General features: G+C 38.5%; 2 protein-coding genes across 2 annotated transcripts in view; both read left to right on the top strand.

The window, feature by feature from the left end:
• Positions 1–22,763, top strand: part of arsh (arylsulfatase H) — a 208,697-nt gene that overhangs the window by 161,039 nt on the left and 24,895 nt on the right. The gene's annotated exons all lie outside the window — the stretch shown is intronic.
• Positions 5,361–21,731, top strand: LOC133993241 (sacsin-like). The gene is made up of 7 exons (XM_062432133.1): positions 5,361–5,389; positions 6,845–6,932; positions 7,695–7,806; positions 8,493–8,639; positions 8,756–10,187; positions 10,629–10,717; positions 10,804–21,731. The coding sequence occupies exons 1-7, from the start codon at positions 5,361–5,363 to the stop codon at positions 21,729–21,731; spliced, it is 12,825 nt and encodes a 4,274-aa protein (XP_062288117.1).

Here is a 22,763-nt window from a genome sequence, read left to right as displayed (position 1 = left end):
AGTGTGTATTAATAATAATAATTATGCTATATTGTAGATCAACATACAGAGTCTTTGGATGGTTAACCCTAACCCTAACCACGTTCAATACTAAATAAGTAACTGTAAAGACTTTCACTGTAAAATAACAGTAACACTGGCAGCATAGATGCCGGTATACTATTAAAAGAAGTCACAGTAAATGGGCATTTAATAACGTTCATACAATGTACTACTCCCCTTATACCCCACCTCTGAATGTGAATAAAAACAGCAAATAAAAATTGAAGGGCTACGTAGTGTAATTTATGTCTAAACCAAAAAAAGCCTTGAAACAATTATCTGCCTCCAGCAAAAGTCTGTTTTGATGGCATGGCCGGCAAATATGGTGAAGGCATGTACACATCAGTCAGTTAATGTTGAAATATAATTGATATTTAGGTTGTTTATGTTATTTAACACATTGTGCTTATTTTGTAGTAGTATCTAATTTTAAAAAAGAATCGTCAAAAAACCATCCACTGCAAACATGACCAATGTAAATATGTCAAGTCAAATTTGTATTCAAATGCAAAAGCAACCTGTCACCATCAACCTGGTTACTAAACAAGTCAGGAAGTCAAGAACGGGCCTGAAATACTGAAATAAATAAACTAAATTTCACCTTATTCTCCTAACAAGATGTGCAGAGGAGCAGTGAAGTGCAGCTCTGTCCTACTGCAAAAACAGCAGAGGTCACATCCATCCAAAGTACATAAATCATCATCACAGTGGATCCTGGTGGCTCACAGTGGATCCTGGTGGCTTGTCATCTTTGATGGAAACTTGTTAAATCATACATCAAAACCTGACCTGTATAACAAACAGTAACAATGATATTCAAACATCTACATCCAGCTTCCTTGTCTCTCTGCTGATGTATCATACTAATATACTTTCATGAATTACATGAACAGTGTACACAACCATTCACAAACAAACTAAAAACATTGATCAGGGTTTCTTCTTAGCAAAGGGAACAAACAAGACTCTCCTGCAGCCTGAGATGACGACTGTGTGACCATGGAGCATCTACAGAAAAAGCTTTTATGAGTGCACAGCATTGCATGATTATACAAATACACACTGTTCACTATGTGTATATTACCTGCATTACTTACATACACTGTTACAACTGGCTAACTAACTTGCATCTTACAGAAAACAGCCTTTATAATTTCACACAAAAACTTGCTGCTGTGAGTATAGCTTCAGAAACAGTTTAACTCACCAAGAAGAGTCCTAGTAAATCCAAAAGTCTATCTCAGCAGAGCAACGTTCATTTGACTGTAAGTTAGCAAGTTTTTCTCTGACAACTTCTACTAAGAAAAGTGGCTGCACCTTCTGGCGTGGATGATGAAGTTTTCTCTCTCTGTTTGTACCTCACATCTACACACCGTTGGAGTTTCTAGGCTACTGAAATCGGTGTTAAGCTAAAAATGTACAATAAGACAGCCAAAACCTTGTTAACCTTCTCCCCTCTGCTTCATAATTTAAGTGCCATAATTTTTTTTTAACCAACTGCCATGGTGTGTGTCTCCGTTTTGTTGTGGCCACTTGAGCCAGGTCATAACAATAAAGCCACACATTCAATTGCAAAATATTCAAAAACAATAATGGCCTGGTTAACCTTATAGCCAGTGTTAGTTAGATAGCTAATAAAAAAATATTTTAAAAAAGCAGGCTAACGTTACTTAGCTAACATTAGTTACTGATATCCATTTAAAAAAAAAAAAAGGGTTAGGGTTAGGAATGAATTAACCAACTGCTGGGTCAAAATAACCCAATTAGTGTCCAGCTGTGAATTAACCTCTACAAACCCTTTGACCCAGCATAAACAATCCAACAATGTGTTTACAGGGCCCAAAATAACACAGAATTATGACCCAGCATTATTAACCCATGTGTTTACATGAGTGTGATGGACTGGATTTGTACACATTTCCACACCTTGAAATAGGCTAATGTAAAATGCTGTTAAATTGCAGCTATTCACTGTTACGTTAACTGACTCTATTGACTTTTAATTTACATGCAAGTGAATATTTTACAGTAGCTATTTTACAATTATTATGAAATACATAAGTCAGTTATAAATCCACCGTATATTTACAATAGCCTAATAACAATACCCGGACGGACTCAGACTTGACACAGCCAGCAAGCCGGGCGGTATTTCATCAGAAACGCCAGCCTGAGAATGTTACGTGAACTGCGCCGTATTTTCACCTGCAATCTGCTCCGTTTCATGGACCTACCCACAAAAGATTTGGCGCTAATCCGCATTTGAGAGCAACACACAGTTGGCTGTATGTCACAACTGGCTGCAGAATCACACAGCAGCTGAAATGCTTCTTCAAGCTGACAAAAGGGCTGTGCGCATTTAAGCATGCTTCAGCAGCCGTAACTTCATTTGCATCGGATCAATCAGGATGTAACGGTGATTAATGTTCTGTGTTCTGCTGCACATTTACACAGATCCGCTGTTACACATAGACTCATGTTTATACGTGGGATTGGTTATTAAAACAAATTAAAAAACCTATGCATGAGCTCCATCAGAGCTGTCAGGACATTTTTATTTTTAAGTAGCCCAGTGTCAGACTGGAGATTTCACCCTTGATATCATATCAATTCGATATCATTCAAGCCTTGAGAGAGAGAGAGAGAGAGAGAGAGAGAGAGAGAGAGAGAGAGAGAGAGAGAGAGAGAGAGAGAGAGAGAGAGAGAGAGAGAGTTAACAAAATTACTACTCTCTGGACACACTAATTTCTCCACCCTAACTGCTTGTGCCAATAATTTGTGCTGGTCTTTGTCTATTAAACTGTTTTTGAAATTAGATTTATTTGCATAGAAAATGGCCAATTTTGCGCGGAAAGTATGCCTTATGTCTTTAGTATTTCTAATTTAAAAATTATATTTTTGGTATTGGTATTGTGTGTGACATTAATTTAATATTACGTTACTGACAACATTTTTACCAGACTATAGCCTATTGTATCTGAATACATTTTTAAAATAACTTTCCCAACCCTGATAATAAATGATAATTTCATACAGTCATGAGGCACAAGCATTCAAACTATGATGACAATGAACGAATCGTCACTGAGAAAACACAATGAGCTCACATTAAACGTGTATTTGTGGTAAATATGACAAAGACGTGACGGCCTGGTGCTCTATTTGATGGCAGATCAGCAGCGGAAATGATCAATTCATTGATAAGAGGTAAAGTTTCGTTTCACTGACCAAACAAGAAGAAAACGATCGTTGGTAGGTGTTGTTGGTAATTCTAAAGTTTCGTTTCACTTGAAGCAAACTGGATTTGAGAGAGAAATGAAAGACTGAGTAGACTTGAAACGACGTGTGATTTTGGGGCTGGACACCAGCAGCCTTTATAAACGCTGAGCTGGTGAATCAGGCATCATTAAGTTTCTCTGACATTTATCACAGCCGGACTTATACAAGCAAGACTCACCATGACTGAGGTATTGTGAATTGTGTGATTTATTATCTTGTGAATTTACTTTCTACAGCTGTTCCATTATGTAAGAAATAGATGCAAAAAAAGAAAAATTAAGAAAATTAAAGTTGATTTAGTCCTTCACTTTTAAATTTAAAAAATGTTATTTTTGTATTATTCTTCTGCATTCATTATGTCGGTACATATTATATTTATTTTTTTGCATATGTTCCTCTCATTCCTGAAACTTCCTCTGCAATTAATCTGTCCATTTCCTGCTTGGTGCTGAACATAATTCAACCCCTAACTATAAACTCAGAAGTGTCACCAGCGTCAATTTCCACCAGAGGGTGGTCATTTCCTCTTCTCAGTGTAGTCAAACAATAATAATACAGCTATTATTATACTTTTATAGAGAAGTAGAGTAGCAGTTTGGGAAACTCAGTAAGGCAGCAACATTGAATCACACCATTTATTTGTGTAAATTCTAGATAAGACTGGACATCTAAGTTAAGAGGTTAAGGAAAAGCTACATGAAAATATAAAATTATTTTTTTAAGTCTACTTGAAACTGTCTTGGCTCTTTCATGCACCTCCTTGCATGCCACACTTGCTGTATTGTGGAGTGAGCATGCAACTAGACAAACCTGCACACTAGGACAGTTTCAGCCTTAGATGGATAGATGAGTACACAGGATCATACAAGCAGCAATTTCTTCTACAACACTGCTGTGTGACTCAGCAACATTATCTGAAACAAGAAGCTGTAGATGTTTTGGGGGTCTTCTAGTGAGTTCAGTGAGTCAGCATTGTGACAGATGAACCAGTTTTACCTGTTTACAAATCTTAATGATAGAAACACATTAAGATATAAAATATAAATACTTTAATGCTCCTTCACAGAAAGTGAAGTGTGTTCCAGAAAGTATTCTCTGGTGTTAATCCTGAGCTCAAAGTGCAATATCTGGTTAGATATTAGTTTGTTACCTAGTGACTATAAAGTTATCACTTACTTGCCCTCACATTCTGATAAGACAAAGTGTGTATGCACAAACTGCATACACACACATGAATACCTCCACTGGATTAAAATGGAAACCCTGCCTTTTTTTACCTGTTGCCAGGTGACTCACATTATTGGAGCATTGATGAACTGAGTCACAGTTTTCATCTCAGTGTTCATCAACTCAGAGTTCAAACTGCTCCATGGAGGGGACCCCTGAAAACATGATTTAGTTAGTTGTGTCATTATGTGTAATAAAAGACTGAGTGGTTGACCTTTGCATCTTTAGTCGGGTTCAGCATTAAAACCTAAACCACACCCATATGACCAAAGTAACAAATAAATACACATGCAAGTAAACAATACATAGAACAACAGAGAAACACAGATTCAAGCAAATACTGAACATAATGTTTCCTATATATTTTTCTTCCATTTTTGTATTTATTTACTTTAAAAAAAAAAATAAAAAAAAGATTTTCTCATTTAATATCATATCATACCAAAGGCAATGCAAACACAGGGTTCAAATTCTGTTATGTTTAGACAACATTTTACAGTAACCAATAATATCTGATTATGTACATTTCCAGTTGTGTATACTTTGATTCATGGAAACAACTATTCATTTGAACTAATGTCTTAATAACTATCCCTAAACTGGACTTATTTATGCTGCTTTAATCTGTTTTCTGTTTAATTATGCACACTTTTACAGAAAAACTAAGTTGACTGAATTGAAATAAAGTGCTCAGGCCTTACAGCTTAATGTTAACTTACAATTAAGCAACTGCAGCTAAATAATGTAGTTTGAGTTTGGTGTACGTTTGTCACAACACTCTGGACTCTTTTGCAGCATCCTAACCAGGAAGGATGAGTCTGAAGACAAAGAAAAAAACTCGGTAAGTTGCCACGACTGATGACAATAAGAGGTTGTTCTGGTATTTTGAGGGCAATGAGGAAACATGCAAATTTCTGAGTTACTGGCAGTGGATGTCATCCCCAGCTATGGGCCTGCTTACACTACTGATTTTAGCTTTGCTGCAACTGCCAGATAGTGACAAATTTCCTAGAGTAGTAGTTGTTTTTGACCTATCTAGGAAATTAATAGTATGTCACAGATGATGACTGAGGACATCAACATCGACTGATGAATACATGCACAGTTTTGGAAAAACATTTATTTTTTTCAACCATTGGTGACTTCTTGTAAAATCTTTTTGTGTCACAGGGTTTAAGGATACATTGTGGTATATTACTGAATAAAAAAAAAACCCTAAGGAAAATGTGTCATATGATATTGGGCTATACAAATAAAATTGACTTGATTTGACATAGATCATCTGATTTAACACTGGACTTTGGTATAGTGTTAGTGACGTGTTTGTATCTATTCAAAGAGCCAAAGGGACAATGATAATTATCAAGGTTTAATTTAATCATGATCTAATATGCTTTATATCGATATGTAATGTAGTAAATTAAGTTATGTAAGAATTATATAAGTTAATCAGAATCAGTATCTGTTTTATTAGCCAAGAATGGAATCATATAAAGAATGTTTTGGTGTTTGCTCCAACATGAACAATAATAATAATAATGATATGGTTAATATAATGTAAAGAGATGAATAAATTAATATTAAAATTGAATTGAAAATGTACTATTTATGGAAGGAAATAGTTTTGAAATGAGATATAAACCTTGAAATTGAATACTGACTGTACAAAGGAAGCATGTACTGTCTTACTAAAGAAAATAAGTGTATAGAATATATGAAGGTGCAAAATGAGCACAAATTAAATGTGACACGTGCAATTAATAATTAAATGATGTAACAGTAGAACTGTTAATATTTAAGATCCTACTATAGTAACAGACATTTACAGTGGGTTAATATACCCTCAATTTTCTTAAGGCTGAAAACGATATCCCATTCATTGGTATTATTATTAGTATTCATTAATATGTCATGTTGTTGGTATTATGAATATGTGTGTGTTAAACAAAATCGAAAACGTATAACTAACTAAATATAATAATTCCATTATTGATAACTAATTACCTTAACTTCATATTCATACCATGTCATGTTTCATAAGTGGTCATTAGGTGAAGCAAGACATTTTTTGTGATTGTGTGTCTAAGAGGGCACAGTCACATGTACAATGCCAAAAGTATATGATATGTACGTAAGACCAACTAAGTCTTATGTAGTCTAAACCAAAAGCTACATGTAAGATGTACTGGTTGAACATAAATTTGGTCCATTGATTGGTTGTTCCTATACGGTGGCTCTGTACTAATTTAAACTTGACTAAAATGTTCTCATTACGTGATCCTGCTGTTTTGTTCAGGGCTTCCTTCGGGGCAACAGCGCCGCCCTTCATTGACTACCTGAAAGATATTCTACGTCGATATCCAGATGGTGGACAAATTTTGAAGGTGGGTACGATGATCTTCAGTCAAATACTGTTTATAATAAATACATTACAAAACCTTTCATATGTTGGTTGATACATGAATACCTGATAAACCTTTTAAAAGAACACAGTAACGCGCTTCAGCATCAGTTTGGTCTGTAAATACTGAAACATCACAGCAACTAGTGTCCCGAAATACTACTTATCAACACACAATATTTTTTTCCACACAACATACAGCATTAATGACTCTATTTTCATCAGCTGCAGACATAGCTGGAGTGCGCAGAGCGTGCTTGACACCACTGTTTATATGACATTATAGTTCATAGTGTGGACGCTCACATCATTATCTTTACAGTTATAGTAATCATTCTTAATGTGGACAGCCCTTTAAATACATATGATCATATCCAGACCCAACATCTCTTTGTATTTTACTGCTGTATAGGACACACCGGTGTACCCCACTTTTAAATGAAAAAATATTGCGTAATAGGTGCGTCTTATACACCAGTTTTTATGGTAAATGTGCTTTTCTTACTGTAACATGATGTATTCATTTAAATATGACCAATACTGTCTAATAATGTCCAGTTGCTTTAGCACTCCAGTTTGCTGAAGGACCGAGAACCTTCACTGATACACACAAAAAGTAAACTATAAACGATATGTGTAGCTCAGATTTGCAGCTCGGCACAGTGATGTAACTGCAGATGAACACGAGACTCCCTGAGTGTTAGTTTGGGTCTGAAAAAGGTTAAAATGTTTAATTTGTAAACAGGAGCTGATTCAAAATGCAGATGATGCTGGAGCGACAGAAGTGGTTTTCATCCATGATGAAAGAAGCTATGGGACTGAGAGTCTTTGGACTGATGAACTGGGAAAATACCAAGGTATGCATGATGTTCAGAGAATATGGATGTTCCAGGGTTGTTATCAGCACCAATCACTAAATGTACAGTATATTAAAAATACATGAATAGAGCAAATAGAGGGTGGAAAAGACAGTGATTCAGTTTTAGCCTCCAAGAAAGAAGGTCCAGTGCTCAAATGTCTACTCTGGTCCTGTCTGTTCTGTTATGTTTTGTGTAAGTTACTTTAGCATATTTGGCAGAGAGGGCACTCTTCTAATATTTTTTCTCATTGGAGCAAAATATGAATTTTGTGAGGCTATTTAATAAGGCTTTGTTTTCTGGTGACCCACCGCAAACGTGGTTCTCATGATTGCTTGATAGAACGGCATATGACTCTGATGTTAATCATTTATATTTAGAAGATGTTATGTTGCTGGTTCCATTTGACATGAATACGTTATATATACTATAATTATACCTTTACATAATATTTTTTCCAGGGACTGATAGTATCTACAGGCAGTTGACAGTAGATTGTGGTCACCAAATTAAAGAAAAGACCCTAACATTACTTTAATATTGCTTAAGGGACATTAAGCAGTGTCTGACTAAAATTAATAACAAAATAAGCGAGAAGGTACAGAGACAATAAAAGGGATGAATGACAACACATTGATGCATTTACTTAACTTCTCTGGTAAAAGTACTTTGTTATTTTTGCAAAGGTCCTGCTCTATATGCCTACAACAATGCAGCATTCACTGAAGATGACTGGAAAGGAATTCAGACTTCAGGGAGGAGTGTCAAGCGCAATGACCCAAACAAAGTTGGGAGGTTTGGGATTGGCTTCAACTCTGTTTACCACATAACAGGTAAAACTATGCATAGTTTCACACATATTCCTAAAGTATCAGTATAATGCTTAGTGTTTGGAGAACATAGAGTCTGTAGTTCAATAATGAGACAAACACTTTCATTTTATTGACAGATGTGCCAAGTGTCTTCAGTTCAGGGCACCTTGGTGTGATGGACCCCCAGGAAAAAATATTTGGGGGAAGAGAAGGAGGTTTTCAGTGGTCTTTAGAGGATGAAGAAGACCGAGAAAATCTGATGAACATACATGATCAGTTCAAACCCTTTCGAGATATTCTTTCACTTGTAAGCAGACAGGAGTGGTCAAAAATCATCATGGAGGATCAGCACTTTGATGGGACAATTTTCAGATTCCCTTTGCGTAATCAGGCATCAGACATTTCAGATAATCTATATGACTCTGATAGGGTTGTTCAGCTTTTTGATAGCTTCATTGCAGATGCAGACTTAAGCCTCCTGTTCCTAAAACATGTGACCACTGTGTCCTTGATACACATTAACATAGATGGCTCTGTTAACACCAGACTTGAAGTGAAATCCTCAGTCCCCACAGATGTGATTTTGAGATCAGAAGACAATTCAATGACAGAGGGTTCGACAAGATTCAAACTGATAACCCTCAACTCAGAGGATCACAAGGAAACAAAGTGGCTTGTGACATCATGCACCATGAAAGAGGGAAATGTAGAAAAAATAGATTCACTTGCAAAAAAGTTGAGCTTTTTCCCTCAAGTTGACTTGGCATTCCCTTGTAATGAGAAGAGAGATTGTAGTGAGAGTAGACTGAGCTGCTTTCTCCCACTCCCTAACAATGAATCCAACAAGACAGGACTTCCAGTTTATGTCAATGCGTGCTTTGGCCTCACAGACAACAGAAGACACATCAAGTGGCAAGAGGAAGACCAGAAACATGATGAACATGCTGTGTGGAATGAACTGCTGATGAAGGAAGTGCTCCCGCAGGCTTACCTCATGATCATTCAAGATGCTATCAAACTTGCCCAAGAGGGTAATCTCCAAGTCTCATCCGTGTATGATCTGTGGCCAGATATCGCTGAGATACAGCACAAAGACAAATGGCGTGTCATTGCTCTAGATGTCCTTCATCACTTATTTAGAGAAGATGTGGCTGTCCTCTCTCTTGCCAAAGATGAAAGAAAGTTTATCTCTCCATCTGAAGCTGTGTTTCCGTGTAATGGTCCAACAAGCCCTGACATACTGGCCACCATTAAAAGGACTCTGGTTTCCTGTGGAGAAAATCTTGTCACTGTACCAGGTAGTGTCGCAAGAGCCATAAATGAGACCTATCCACACCATGAAAGTCTAAGACATGTGACTCCAGCTTTCCTCAGGGGTGTTCTCCACAGGATTGGATTGCATAACATCTCTAAAGAAGACAAACTCTGTCTTCTAGAGTATGTTTTGAGTGATGGAAAATACAGAGAACTCCAGGGTCTTCAGCTGCTTCCACTCAGTGATGGCTCTTTCAGATCTTTCACAAACAGAGAGGAGGACACTGCTTTAATTGACAGCAATGAATTTCCAAGGTAGGGTTTAAATTTTGTCTTCGCACTCTAGATATAAAAACTATTACTACATACTTGGTATTGACAAGATGGCAAGCAAAATATAGACCAAACCATGTGGTTTATGCTCCATTAGTCCAATACTAACTATAAACAACTTCTTCATAAATAAATGATGAGTGGATGCATAATGACATTAATATTTTGTACTGACGTTAATTTTGTAGCTGTGATTACTAAAACGTTCATTAATGAAAGATACCAATCAATAAACAAACTAACGGTTGGCCATTATGGACGTAAGCATTGTTATCATAAACTGATTTTGCACCTTTAACTGTGTGAAAATAAATGTTGTAGTTGACAAAACATCCAAACACACAGATGCCACAGACATGGATCAGATTTTTTTGTTTTTGTTTGTTTTTACATGAACAATGAACAAATGTATCCTCTGTGCAGAGCTTTGCTGCCATGTTGCAAACACCTCTTCATCCCAGATGATCTCAGTCCAGCCTGCCGTACCCACCTAAAACAACTGGCTAGAGAAAGTAAGAACAACATTTGATAAAAAGCTGTTTTAAAAGTTATTTGTAAAATGCATTTCACACTATATTCATATATTCATATTTTACAGAATTATTCAAGGTAATCAACATTGATGCCGACCAGGTGAAAGAATACACAAGGAGGTATTTGCCAGATGACTGGAAGCCAACGAGGACAGGGCTTGTTAAGTGGGACATCAGCAACAGTCAACATCCACCTTTAGACTGGCTCCAAGAATACTGGAAATTTCTCAACACTCACTTTAAAGAGTTAAGTGGTTTCACTGGAATGCCATTAATACCAGTCAGTCCCCCATTTGTCAGTCAGCCTGTATTACTAGCAAGAGTACAACAGAAAACAACCCTAATTTTTCAGAAGAGTAAGCAGAGTAGCTTGCCAGAACAATTAGCTCACTTGGTAAACAAAGTTAATGGTACAGTGGTGAGAGAAAATGAGTGGCTCAAACATCAAGACCTAGACTCTTACGTGCTGTGCCCATCTCCAAGGAGTGTCATGAAGATCCTGATGAATTTAGATTCTCAGCATCTCATCAGAGAACTCCAGACTTCTTCTGATAGAGAGCGAGAAGAACTAAAAGATTATCTCTGGCGTCTGGAGTCTCTCTCAGGCAGTGAGAAGGATTTCCTCTCAAGGATGCCTCTGTTCCAAACCATGAAAGGATCGTATGTTGCAGCTCAGTCCAAACAGGCTGTGCTTTTAGGTTCTGGTCTAACAATACCAAAAGAGCTCCCCATGCCTGATTCAGTTGTGCAGTGTGCTACTGAGGTTGATTGCAGACTATTAAAACTGCTCAAAGTTAATCTCCTGGACACAGTTCAAGCAGTTAATCTCCTCATTGACAGTGTTGAGAAGGGGACTTGCAGTAAAGAGGACACTGGGAAAATAATGACTTGGATTTTACAGCATGGTCAAATAATTTTCTTTCAAAATCAGACCTTGAAACATAGATGTAAGAACTTGAAGTTCATCGAAGTGAATGGAGAGCTGAAAACAACCTCAAGCTTTTTGGATCCAAGAATTCAAGCTTTCAAAATAATCTTTGAGCCAGATATCTTTCCCCCAGCTTTATATACCAAGACACCACAGATGCTTGAAAGCCTGACAGATCTTGGGTTGCTAAATAAAGAAGTAGACGTGCCACCAGGGCACTTGTTGCATGCTGCCACAAAGATTGACAAACTCCATGTTGACTCTAAAACCGAGGCTCTCAAAAGAGCTCAAGTACTCTTGAAAATGTTGGATGCTAATGATCTGCTGTCAAAGTTTTCTCGTGAAGAGCTTAATCGCCTCAAAATGTTAAAATGGGTCCCTTGTGCTAAACCTGGCAATGACAAATCACAGAGAAGTTGTATCTTCTGCCCAGATGAAATAAAACACTCTATGTTTGACGACATTGTTGGGCATGTAATGCCTTTAATGGGAAAGCTCAGTGACAGAGTTAGCAACAAACTTGGTCTCAAATGCCTGCCTCCACCTGCAAAAGTGATTGAGAATTTATCAATCTTGATATTAAAAGCACAGAAAATGGCTGATCCTGACACAAATTTGGATTTCAAAAGGAAACTGAACAGCATTTACACACACATGCAAGATCATATCTCTGCATTTTCTACAATGATGAGCAAGGACACATGTTGGCTGTGGAGCCACAACCAGTTTGTTGCACCACAGAATCTGGTTCTAGACTACCCAAGTAATCTAGATCTGAGCTCTTACATTGGGAAGGTACCAAAAGAATTTCTGCCTTACAAGAACTTGCTCTGTGAGTTTGGCCTGAGAAAATCGCTTTCAGATCAAGAAATTGTTGGCATTCTTCATTCCATCAAGAAATCCATTGAAGGAAGACAACCGCCATTGACAACTTCCTCTGAGATAAAAGTCTCAATAGAAATTCTTAACTGGCTGTGGAGAGAGAAGAAGACAGTGCAAGATGACATCCCAGTGCCAGTCATTACAAAGGGTGGCCAATTTACCCTCAAACCACGCTCAGCAACAGTCTTCTGTGATGTAAGCAAAGAAGGTTTGGATGAGCTTCAGTACAGTCAGGAGGAAATCCATGTCATGCATGAGGAAATACCAAAAGCGTCAGCTGATTGGCTCAACATCCGACTCCTCAGTACCCACATCCTCGATCCAGAGTTAGTGGGAATTGAACAATGTGGACAATTTGAACCAATAACAATGAGAATTAAAAACATTCTTAAAGAGTATGATGAAGACAGTGACATCTTCAAGGAGCTCATTCAAAATGCAGAGGATGCTGGGGCAGAGGCCTGTAAATTCTTGATGGATTTCAGAGTGCTCAAAGATGCCCCTGAAAGTCTCATTGACCCTGACATGGCACTTTGTCAGGGACCTTGTCTTTGGGCATTTAATAATGAGCAGTTCACAGCTGAGGATTGGAAAAATATTGTCAGAGTTGGATCAGCCTCAAAGGAAGATAAGCTGGAAAAAATAGGAAAGTTTGGACTTGGATTCAATACTGTGTATCATGTGACAGATGTCCCTTCCATCCTCAGTGGAAATAGTCTTCTCATACTGGATCCAAATGTAACTCACCTTAAGAAGCACATCAAACACAAAACAAATCCTGGGATCAAGCTGGACCTCTCTCTACAGCGACATTTTCGTTATTTCCCAGGTCAATTTGGACCATATGAACGCATTTTTGATTGCAATTTCACCAAACAAGGCCCACCGGCACCATATCAAGGCACTCTGATCAAACTACCTTTCCGAACTGAAGAAGAGGCGTTCATCTCAGAGATCAGCAAAAAGGTCTATCACAATGACAACATCATCAGTTTTCAACAGCATTTGACTAACAACTCACAAACTCACCTGCTTTTTCTGAAGAACGTCAATACATTATCTCTACAAAAGATCTCAAACAATGCCTCAACACCACCGAGAGATGAAGAAATGGAGACAATCTTCACTGTCTCCAAAACCACTGTGAGCAAAATGAAAATTCCTGATGAAGCTGGTTTGTCAAAGCAGAATCAAGCCGAAACAACATTGATGAAACATGATGGGAAATCCAAAGAGGTAATTGACTGCAGCACAGTCAACATTGTCCAAATAACCAGTCAGCAGTCTGGTGTAACTCAGGTTCAGTCCTGGCTTCTGTACAACTGCTTTGGGACACGACAGTCTTTAAAAATGACCCTTGAGGAAAACAAGCAAGCAAAGTTCTCCTTGCCAATCGGGGGGGTTGCTGTGCCTTTGCAAAATGATCCAGATACTGAATTTGTTGGACAGGCATTTTGCTTCCTTCCTCTTTCCATTTCCACAGGTCTCCCAATCAATGTAAATGGAACATTTGCTGTGACGAGCAACCGAAAAGGTCTGTGGGAGAGTGGAGTGAAACACGAATGGAACAAATCTCTTCTTCAGGATCCTGTAGTGACAGCATATGTTACCGCACTCTTAGCACTTAAGAAAATGTCTGAAAATGATCAACTGGACAATTACTGTTACCACACATTTTGGCCTAATAGGGAGAAAGTGAGTGAAACTTTCAAACCTTTGGTTGATGCATTTTACTCAACTGTTGCCCGACAAACTACTGCTCAAGAGCTTTTCAGCGATGGCAAACACTGGTGCTCAATGAACAATGCCATATTTTTGGATGAAAGCATTGAGGAGGATAAATACATTGGCATGCTTGCAATGCAGGTCTCCCAAAAACATGCAAAAGCACCAAATCATGTTGTTCCTCTTCCACTATGGCTGAGAAATAGCTTCAAACAAGCTGGCCTTGAAAGGGTTTTACACAACAGAACATGGAACTGGGAGAAGTTCTATCAAGAAGCAGTGTTTAACAACCTTGCTACCATGGACCCTAAGAGTAGAGATATTCTTGTGCTGCATGCTATTGACCTTACTATCAAAGAAATTGACCATCTACTGGTCTACTATCCATGCATCCCTACAACAGGCGGACAGCTCCAGTATATCAGGAACCTTGTGAATCCCTCAGGAAAGGTAGCCTGTCTTTTTGAACAAGCAGAAGGACGATTGCTTGGCGATACCAAAAATGACTTTTGTTCCCCAAAAAGAATTCAACGTTTATTGGAGCTTGGAATGGCAGATGATGATCTCCCTTTGGAGGACATAACCAAGAAAGCAGGCACAATCACTAATACCTGGAGAACTGACAAAATGAAAGCATATGGACATCTGAAATGCCTTCTTGAACTCATGAAGGATCACATGTACAACAATGAGTCCCACCACTGGGAAACACTGAGGATGACAGAATTTCTGCCAGCATTTTACCCTGGTGATACAAAAATGGACGGACAGGTTATACTTAGAAGGCCCACTGATGTTTTTAGTGACAAATGCTCCCTACTTGTTAATATGACACAACCTGTCCTGGATCACTTCAATCTGGAAATACACAACACAGATACACTCCTACAAACTTTGGGGGTGCGTGACCATCCAGAGCCTGAGATGGTGCTTCAGCAGCTGCATGAAGCACATATGCAATCTCAATCCACTGACAAATCCATGCTTCACAAAATAGCCAATGAATGCTACAAGTTTCTGGATCAATGGCTCTGTGCTTCTGGAAATTCCACTAACTTTTCACAGATCGCAAATTCATTCCCATTCATTCTTATTGGCAATGCATTTGTAAATGTGAACCGTGTAGCTGAAAAAGAGCAATTTGAAGTAAAACCCTATCTTCATGTACTGCCGCCTGCCTTCACTGGTTTCAGGAATCTCTGGGAAAGCGTAGGCATTGAAAAGAAATTTACACTCACTCAGTATCTAACTGTGCTCCAGAAGTTGCACATTCAACATGGAAACCAGCCCCTGCCAAAGAGCGATCTTGCCATTTGCCTCACAGTTTTAAGTAGAGGCATATATTATGCAGAAGAGGAAACAACAGGTGACTGTCTCATACCCAATGAACATGGTGTTTTACAACCTGCAAGTGAGCTCTTTTTTAATGACAGCCCATGGATCCCAATCAGTTCAGGAGTCACATTATGCCATGCGAATATCCCACGTGTTATGGCTCTCCATTTTGGTATCAAAACAACCAGGCATCATGCTCTGCAAAACCATGTAGTTGACAACATCTCACCATTTGCCTTTCACTTTGAACAAAAGGAGCAATTAACTGTTCGAATTAAGAACATAATTTCAGCCTATCCTTCAAAGAAAGATATCCTTAAAGAGCTTATTCAAAATGCTGATGATGCTGAAGCAACAGAAATTCACTTTGTTTGGGACAAACGACAGCATGGCAAAGTAAAAACGTTTGGGGAGAAATGGAACAATTTGCAGGGTCCAGCACTGTGTGTGTTCAACAACAAACTCTTCTCTGATTCAGACCTGAATGGCATTCAACAGCTGGGAGAAGGAGGAAAGCACAACTCTGCAGGGAAGATAGGAAAGTACGGAGTAGGATTCAACTCTGTTTACCATCTGACTGACTGCCCCTCAATCTTGACTGGAGATAAATTACTCTGCATTTCAGATCCCAATCAAGATTACATTGAGTGTGATTCAGACAAATCATCTTCTGGAATTGGTTATAAACTAGCTGGCACTTTCAAGGAGATGTATATGGATGTCTACAGATCCTTTCTTCCAGACCACTTTCCCCTTGAAGATGGCACCATGTTCAGATTACCTCTAAGGTTGGATACCATGGCAGACAACTCTAAAATATCCCAACGGGGAGTCACTGAGCGTGATATGAACGAACTGTGCTCTGCCCTTTCTGAAGATTCTGAAGGACTAATTCTGTTTCTGAGAAACATCTGCAAAATACAAGTCCATGAGATTAATGAACATTCAGGGACACTTAAAAGCATATTTTTGGTGGAAAAGACTCAACCTCAACCAGAGAAAAGCAGAGAAGAAAAAGATGCTTTTGTAAAGCTTCTACAAAGCGCTTTGCACTCTGGCAAACCGATAACCCCACACAAGGACATATATAGAACCATAATTTCCTCCTCAGATAAAAGACAAAGTAAATGGATCATTGCAGAACATTCTGGGACATTCAGAAACAGTGGTGGAAGAGAAGTAAAACTATCATACAAACTTTTCCAAGCGGCAATAGCGGCGTGTGTGGGGTCTAACACAGAATTCAGTCATAGTCGTTTTCATGGAGCAGCCTTTTGTTCACTTCCTCTGCCTGGGAAAACTGGACTGCCAGTGCACATCAATGGAAACTTCGAGGTAGATTCTGCCAGGAGAAGCCTTTGGAGAGAAGATGGCCAAAGTTTGAAATCTAACTGGAATGAATTTTTGAAAAAGAACATCATAGCACCACTGTATGCAGATCTCCTTGATTACATCAGCCAAAGCATTGCAGTAAAGAAAGTCTCTCCTGCACGTATTGAATCATTTTTCAGTAGCTCGTACTTGTGTTTTTGGCCAACTGTGTCCAAAGAAGTTGGTCAGGAGTGGCATGAAATGATACATGAAGTATACAGATCAATCAATGAAAGATGCCTTAATGTGATTCCAGTGTTGAAGAGCTCAATACATGTAACTGCAGAACGAGTATTTAAAGAGTACTCTTTTGACTGGTGTAACGTAAGTGAAACAGAATCAACTAAGGCACCTTACCTGACATACTCATCAGCTGATGAGATTAATTCCATTTTGGAAGACCTTGGAATGAAACTGGTTCCCTTTTCCATGACAATGCAAAAGATATGGACTGGTTTCAAAACTGCTGGCATTAAAGTGAAAGATGTCAGTCCTTCAACTGTGCAGACTTTTCTGAGAGCAAAACCCCTCAATGACCCAACACAAACAGATGAGGATTTACCCCTGCCCATAACTGCCACTCTGATCAGAGATAAAAAACGATGCTCAAAGCTCTTGAATTTCTGCCTAAAATATCTCGACTTGGAACAGGTCACCAAGGACCATTTCAGATTACTGGATGGGCTTCCACTTCTTCTCACAAGAGATAATGTTTTGAGAGTGTTTAACTCCAGATCTCCAAAGCAGATATCAAGATATGAAAGGATGTTCATTGGCTATGAGGACCAATTTGCAGATTATGAGACCAATGAAGACCAGATTCATGTTCTACACACATTGAGACTTGTCAACACTTTGACCGTTCCCTGTGCAGTCAACTATTTGAAACCTTTAATTAGGCAATTTCTTCAGTTCTGTGAGGTTGATCCTCACACTGGTCTTCATGCCCCATACAAGGAAATGTTGAAGTGGCTGAAATCACTTTGGATGTTCTTAACAAGTCAAATCAAAGCTGAAACATGTACTGGTGATAAACAAAGTCTGACGTTAAGTGCAGTGAGCCAGCTCTTCAATGACTGCTGCATCTTACCTGTTGTGTGCCCAAGGTTAAAGGAGAAGCACTTACTCCAAACAATGAAAGACATGCCAAGCGTGATTCAGGTTGCCTCAGATAGGGACATATCCGGCATTCTGTTTAAACTTGGTTTTATGAAGCTTGACAGTGCATTCTTCATTGGCATGGACCCACAAACACGTTCACTTCTATACTCTGAACTTATGGATGTGAATGATAAATATTCTGTATTGGACCAAGTTTTCAACATTAACCACTCAGAGTTTTCCAAGCTTTCCACTGATGAGATGAATGAGCTTCAGAGCTTCTTGCAGTCTGGACTATCTAAAACCAGAGACAGTCAAGGGTATCAAAGGAAGCTCAAATCTTTGCCATTATTTGAAACGATACATGGTACACGAGTGAGGATTGATGGACCGAAAGGGGTATTTATCCTCAACATCAGTGCATACTCAATGACTAGCTTTCAAGATTTGTCCACTCTGCCTGACAGCAACGAAATTTTCCTCAAATACAATCCTGTGAATTGCAGTGCATCAGAAATACTGAAAATCAAAATCCTCACTGACCTGGAGTATTTCATGAAGTTTATTCTTCCCACTGTACACAATCTCTCAGAAAGACAGAAGCTTCACTGCTTCAAACTTTTAGTGTCACTGCAACATCATTCCAATTATCGTCAGCATAAGGAAGAAATCATCGCTGCAATGAAGACAGTGAAATTGATCCGCAGTTCTGAGGGCAAATTTGAGTTGGTGTCATACTACTTTGATGAGAGTGTTGCATTGTACAAAGCCATGTTGCCACAAGAAAGATTTGTGCCTGAGAGATTTTGGACTGAGGTGTGTGAAGAAAATCTGCGAACAACAAAACAACCAAAAGAGTTACTCAAAGAACTTGGAATGAAGCATGTTGTGTCAAAACATGAAATAATATATTTTGCTCAACAGTTAGAAGTCGAAGCAAAAGGAAACAGTCCACTTGAAGAGTTGAAACATAAATCGTCATTAGTTTTAAAAGCAGCCTTGACTATGGCAAGTAATGACAAAAACAAAGAGGAAAGGTTCCTGGAGAACATAGCCGACATCAAGTTCATTTTTCCTGTGAAAATTGAAGATGAACTGTGCAACTATCACCAACCATTCGCCACAGAGACAACTGCTGTTAAAATCAGAGGATCTTTGATGGAAAGCGATGATCGTAAGCATCAAGAGTTGATTTGGTCTTCAATGGCAATTATTCATCTACCAGTTTATAAGTCGGGGAAACTTCTGAAAAAAATGACAAATGCAGGAGCTTTTGAACAACCACCTCCACAGTGTATTACCAGAAATATAAGCAACATCTGTGAGTCACCTTGTGATACTGAGAACTTGATCACAACCCGTGCAAATGTGTTTCGAAGTTCTTATGCCTACTTGCAAACAAATGGGTTTGATATCCAACAACTGAAAGGTCTCCCAGTTGTGCTGGTTGAAAGAGACACAAAACTTGTGAATGCTCATAATACATCTCTTTCACTGCCCTATGACCTTGAGTTCAGACCATATTTGTACAAAATTCCTCCAAAGGATGTCATGTTTGCAGAGTTCTTCAAGAAAATTGGTGTAACGGTGGAACCTACTGCTGAGCAGTACTGTAATGTTCTGGCAGCAGTTTATGCTGATTCCTCTGCTAAACCACAACTAAACCCAAACCAACAGATAACTGTTAAACAAGCTGTTAAGCAGTTGTTTGAGATAATTAAAACTCATGGAAGCCGGGACCTCGTTGATGTAAACGCTCTGTATCTCCCTGCAGTAGATGGTAAATTGTACCCATCACACACACTGTACTACAATGACACAGCATTTGAGACTAAAAGGATAGAGGAAGCGCTGGTAAATGAGTTCCTGTTGCTTCAGAAACTCAGTGAATGTCATTTGGGCACAGACATTTATGAGCATCATCGATTGCTGCAACTGCTGCCTCCAAAATTTCAGCCTAAAATGCTGTCTAACTTCACTGAGGAGAAAGTTGTGGAATCACATATGCAGCTTTGTGAGCTTGGAAGTAGCTGTGAATTTAGAGGATGGTTCGACCAACATCTGTCCTCAGAAGCATTACGTCATGGACTAGTCTGTCTTATTAGAGAGCAGTCTCAGGGGAAAATAACACAAGAAGATGCCATTGAAATGTGTGAGAAGACTTTTGGTAGTATTCAGATTGTCTGCTGCAAAAGCTTGGAAACAGAGCTTTGGCTGGACAGACAGCCATTAAATGACACTGCCGCGGAAATTGATGTTTACGTCAAACAAGGAAAAACAGATTGCATCTTTTACTTAAAACACAACGAAGACATGGCGCCTAAGGTGATAAATGAAGTTAATATGATATTGACAAAGGAGATCAACGCTCTTTTAGGCAACAGAATTGCAGCAATACACCTTCCAGTCCTTGGACAACTTCTAATGTGTGACAATCTGCAAGACGCTCAGAAAACTCTGGCTAAGAATGGGATCCATGACAGTGCTGAAACAGATGGCTTGCGGGTCAATTCACATGCCCCTGGGACAGATATTCCAAAGGAATGGCATGATTCCTTGGACATGAACATCCTCAATAACTTTGAAGTGGGGGAATATGTTGGCTACATGACTAACAACAAGTACATTTATACAATTATTGATGAGGAACTGCCTGGGCACTCTGGAAAATATTCACGGAGATACAACATACTAATTGGAGAAGATGAGCCAATTGAGGTCAGTTGTCTGGATCTATATCAGTTTAAAAGCGAAAAGAAGCCTGAACCTGATAGGGGGACTTGCACTTCTGCTACAGCTTCTTGCATGGAGCTAGAGCTAGTATCAGGAGCTGTGCCACCCTCTTCCCAACCATCATCTACAAGGTCCTCACCGGCATCTTTTGAAGAGGCTAAAAGGGAAATTGATAAATGTTTGGCTGAGATCTGGACTCTCTCTGAGGAGGAGAGGCGTAAAGCCATCAGACGACTCTATCTAAGATGGCATCCTGACAAAAACCCTGACTGCCCATCGCTTGCCGCTGAGGCATTCAAATACCTGCAGAATCAAATTGATGAGCTCAGTAAAGGCAAAAGCAAAGGCAAAACGGCTGGCTCCTATTCCTCCTATTCAGGGGCAAATTCAAATTTCAGAAACTTCTACCAGCAATGGAATCAGGAAGCAAGGTATCACAGAAGTGGTCGAGAGCGATTCTTCAGAGGCAACCGTTCCTACAACTTTTGGACCCATAATAGCGATGTCCCGAGGCCAAACAGAGAGGAGGCCCAACGCTGGTGTCGACAGGCTCGCTGTGATCTAAATGCAGCTTACAATGACATCGGTGAGGGGAGCACAGAGTGGTGTCTGTTCAAAGTCCATCAAGTTGTGGAAAAGTCTCTCAAAGCTGTACAGTATAAAAGACATGGTAACCCCAGCAGCAGCTCCATCGCAGTTATTGCTGAAGAAGTTTCCCACTACAACCCTCAACTGAGAGATCTCCCTCAAATTGTGCAAAGTCTGAAGATGCTGGGAGTGGACCCCAAAAAGACTCAATACCCCAGCTGTCATCCATTCCCCCACATTCCAAATGGACAGTTCAAAGCAGAAAATGAGAGGCAAGCTGTAGAGAAGGCAGATGAGCTTCTCAGTAAAGTAGAAGCATATATCAATTAGGGATTCAAGTCATCTTGTCAACTTAATATTTCTATACCTGTTAAAAATGCTAGCTATTATGTGTGTGTGATACTGAATCATTGTTATTAACAAAGCTATTGTATCATTTGCTTAACAAGACAATCATATATGACATTTTGAAAATTCTGACTTGTTTCTGAGGCCCAGTTGTATGACTTTGTAATGTAAATACAAATTTCATATACGTTTTTGCAATGTTGTAAGTGTGTATAACTAATTTCTGAGGGCCAATCTTCTTACTGTATATCTTTGTTATGAAAATGCAAATATACATGTTTTTAAAAAATAATATTTTAAACAAGTATAACTAATTACTGAAGGCCAAACTTATTACTGTATATCTTTGTTATGAAAAAGCAAATATCAATTTTTATTTTTTGCAATGTTTTAAGCAAGTATAACTAATTACTGAGAGTCAAACGTATTACTGTATAACTTTGTCATGAAAATGCAAAAATCAATAGATTTTCTTATTTTTGCAATGTTTTAAGCAAGTATAACTAATTACGGAGGGAAAATCTTCTTACTGTATAACGTTTTTATAAAAATGCAAATATCAATTTATTTTTCTTATTTTTGCGATGTTTTTAAGCAAGTATAACTAATACTGAGGGCCAATCTTATTACTGTATATCTTTGTTAGGAAAATGCAATTATCACATTTTTTATTTATTTTTTTACAATGTTTTAAGCAGGTATAGTTAATTACTGAGGGCCCATCTTCTTACTCTATAACTTTGTTATGAAAATGCAGATATTAATTTACATTTTTTCGAATGTTTTAAGCAAGTATAACTAATTAGGGAGGGACCATCTTCTTACTGTATAACTTTGTTATGATAATCCAAATATCAATTTTTTTTCTTCTTTTGCAATGTTTTAAACAAGTATAACTAATTACTGAGGGCCCATCTTATTACTGTATAACTTTGTTATGATAATCCAAATATCAATTTCTTTTTTTGAAATGTTTTAAGCAAGTATAACTAATTACTGAGGGCCAAACTTATT

Source organism: Scomber scombrus, chromosome 13 (genome assembly GCF_963691925.1).
Source record: "Scomber scombrus chromosome 13, fScoSco1.1, whole genome shotgun sequence".
Classification (NCBI taxonomy): domain Eukaryota; kingdom Metazoa; phylum Chordata; class Actinopteri; order Scombriformes; family Scombridae; genus Scomber; species Scomber scombrus.
This window is presented reverse-complemented; position numbering and strand designations above follow the sequence as displayed.

Coding starts and splice junctions, on each gene's coding strand:
- LOC133993241 (XM_062432133.1), top strand. CDS start 5,361: ATGAGTCTGAAGACAAAGAAAAAAACTCG. Junction 5,390..6,844: donor AAGACAAAGAAAAAAACTCG/GTAAGTTGCCAC, acceptor TGTTTTGTTCAG/GGCTTCCTTCGGGGCAACAG. Junction 8,640..8,755: donor CTCTGTTTACCACATAACAG/GTAAAACTATGC, acceptor TTTTATTGACAG/ATGTGCCAAGTGTCTTCAGT.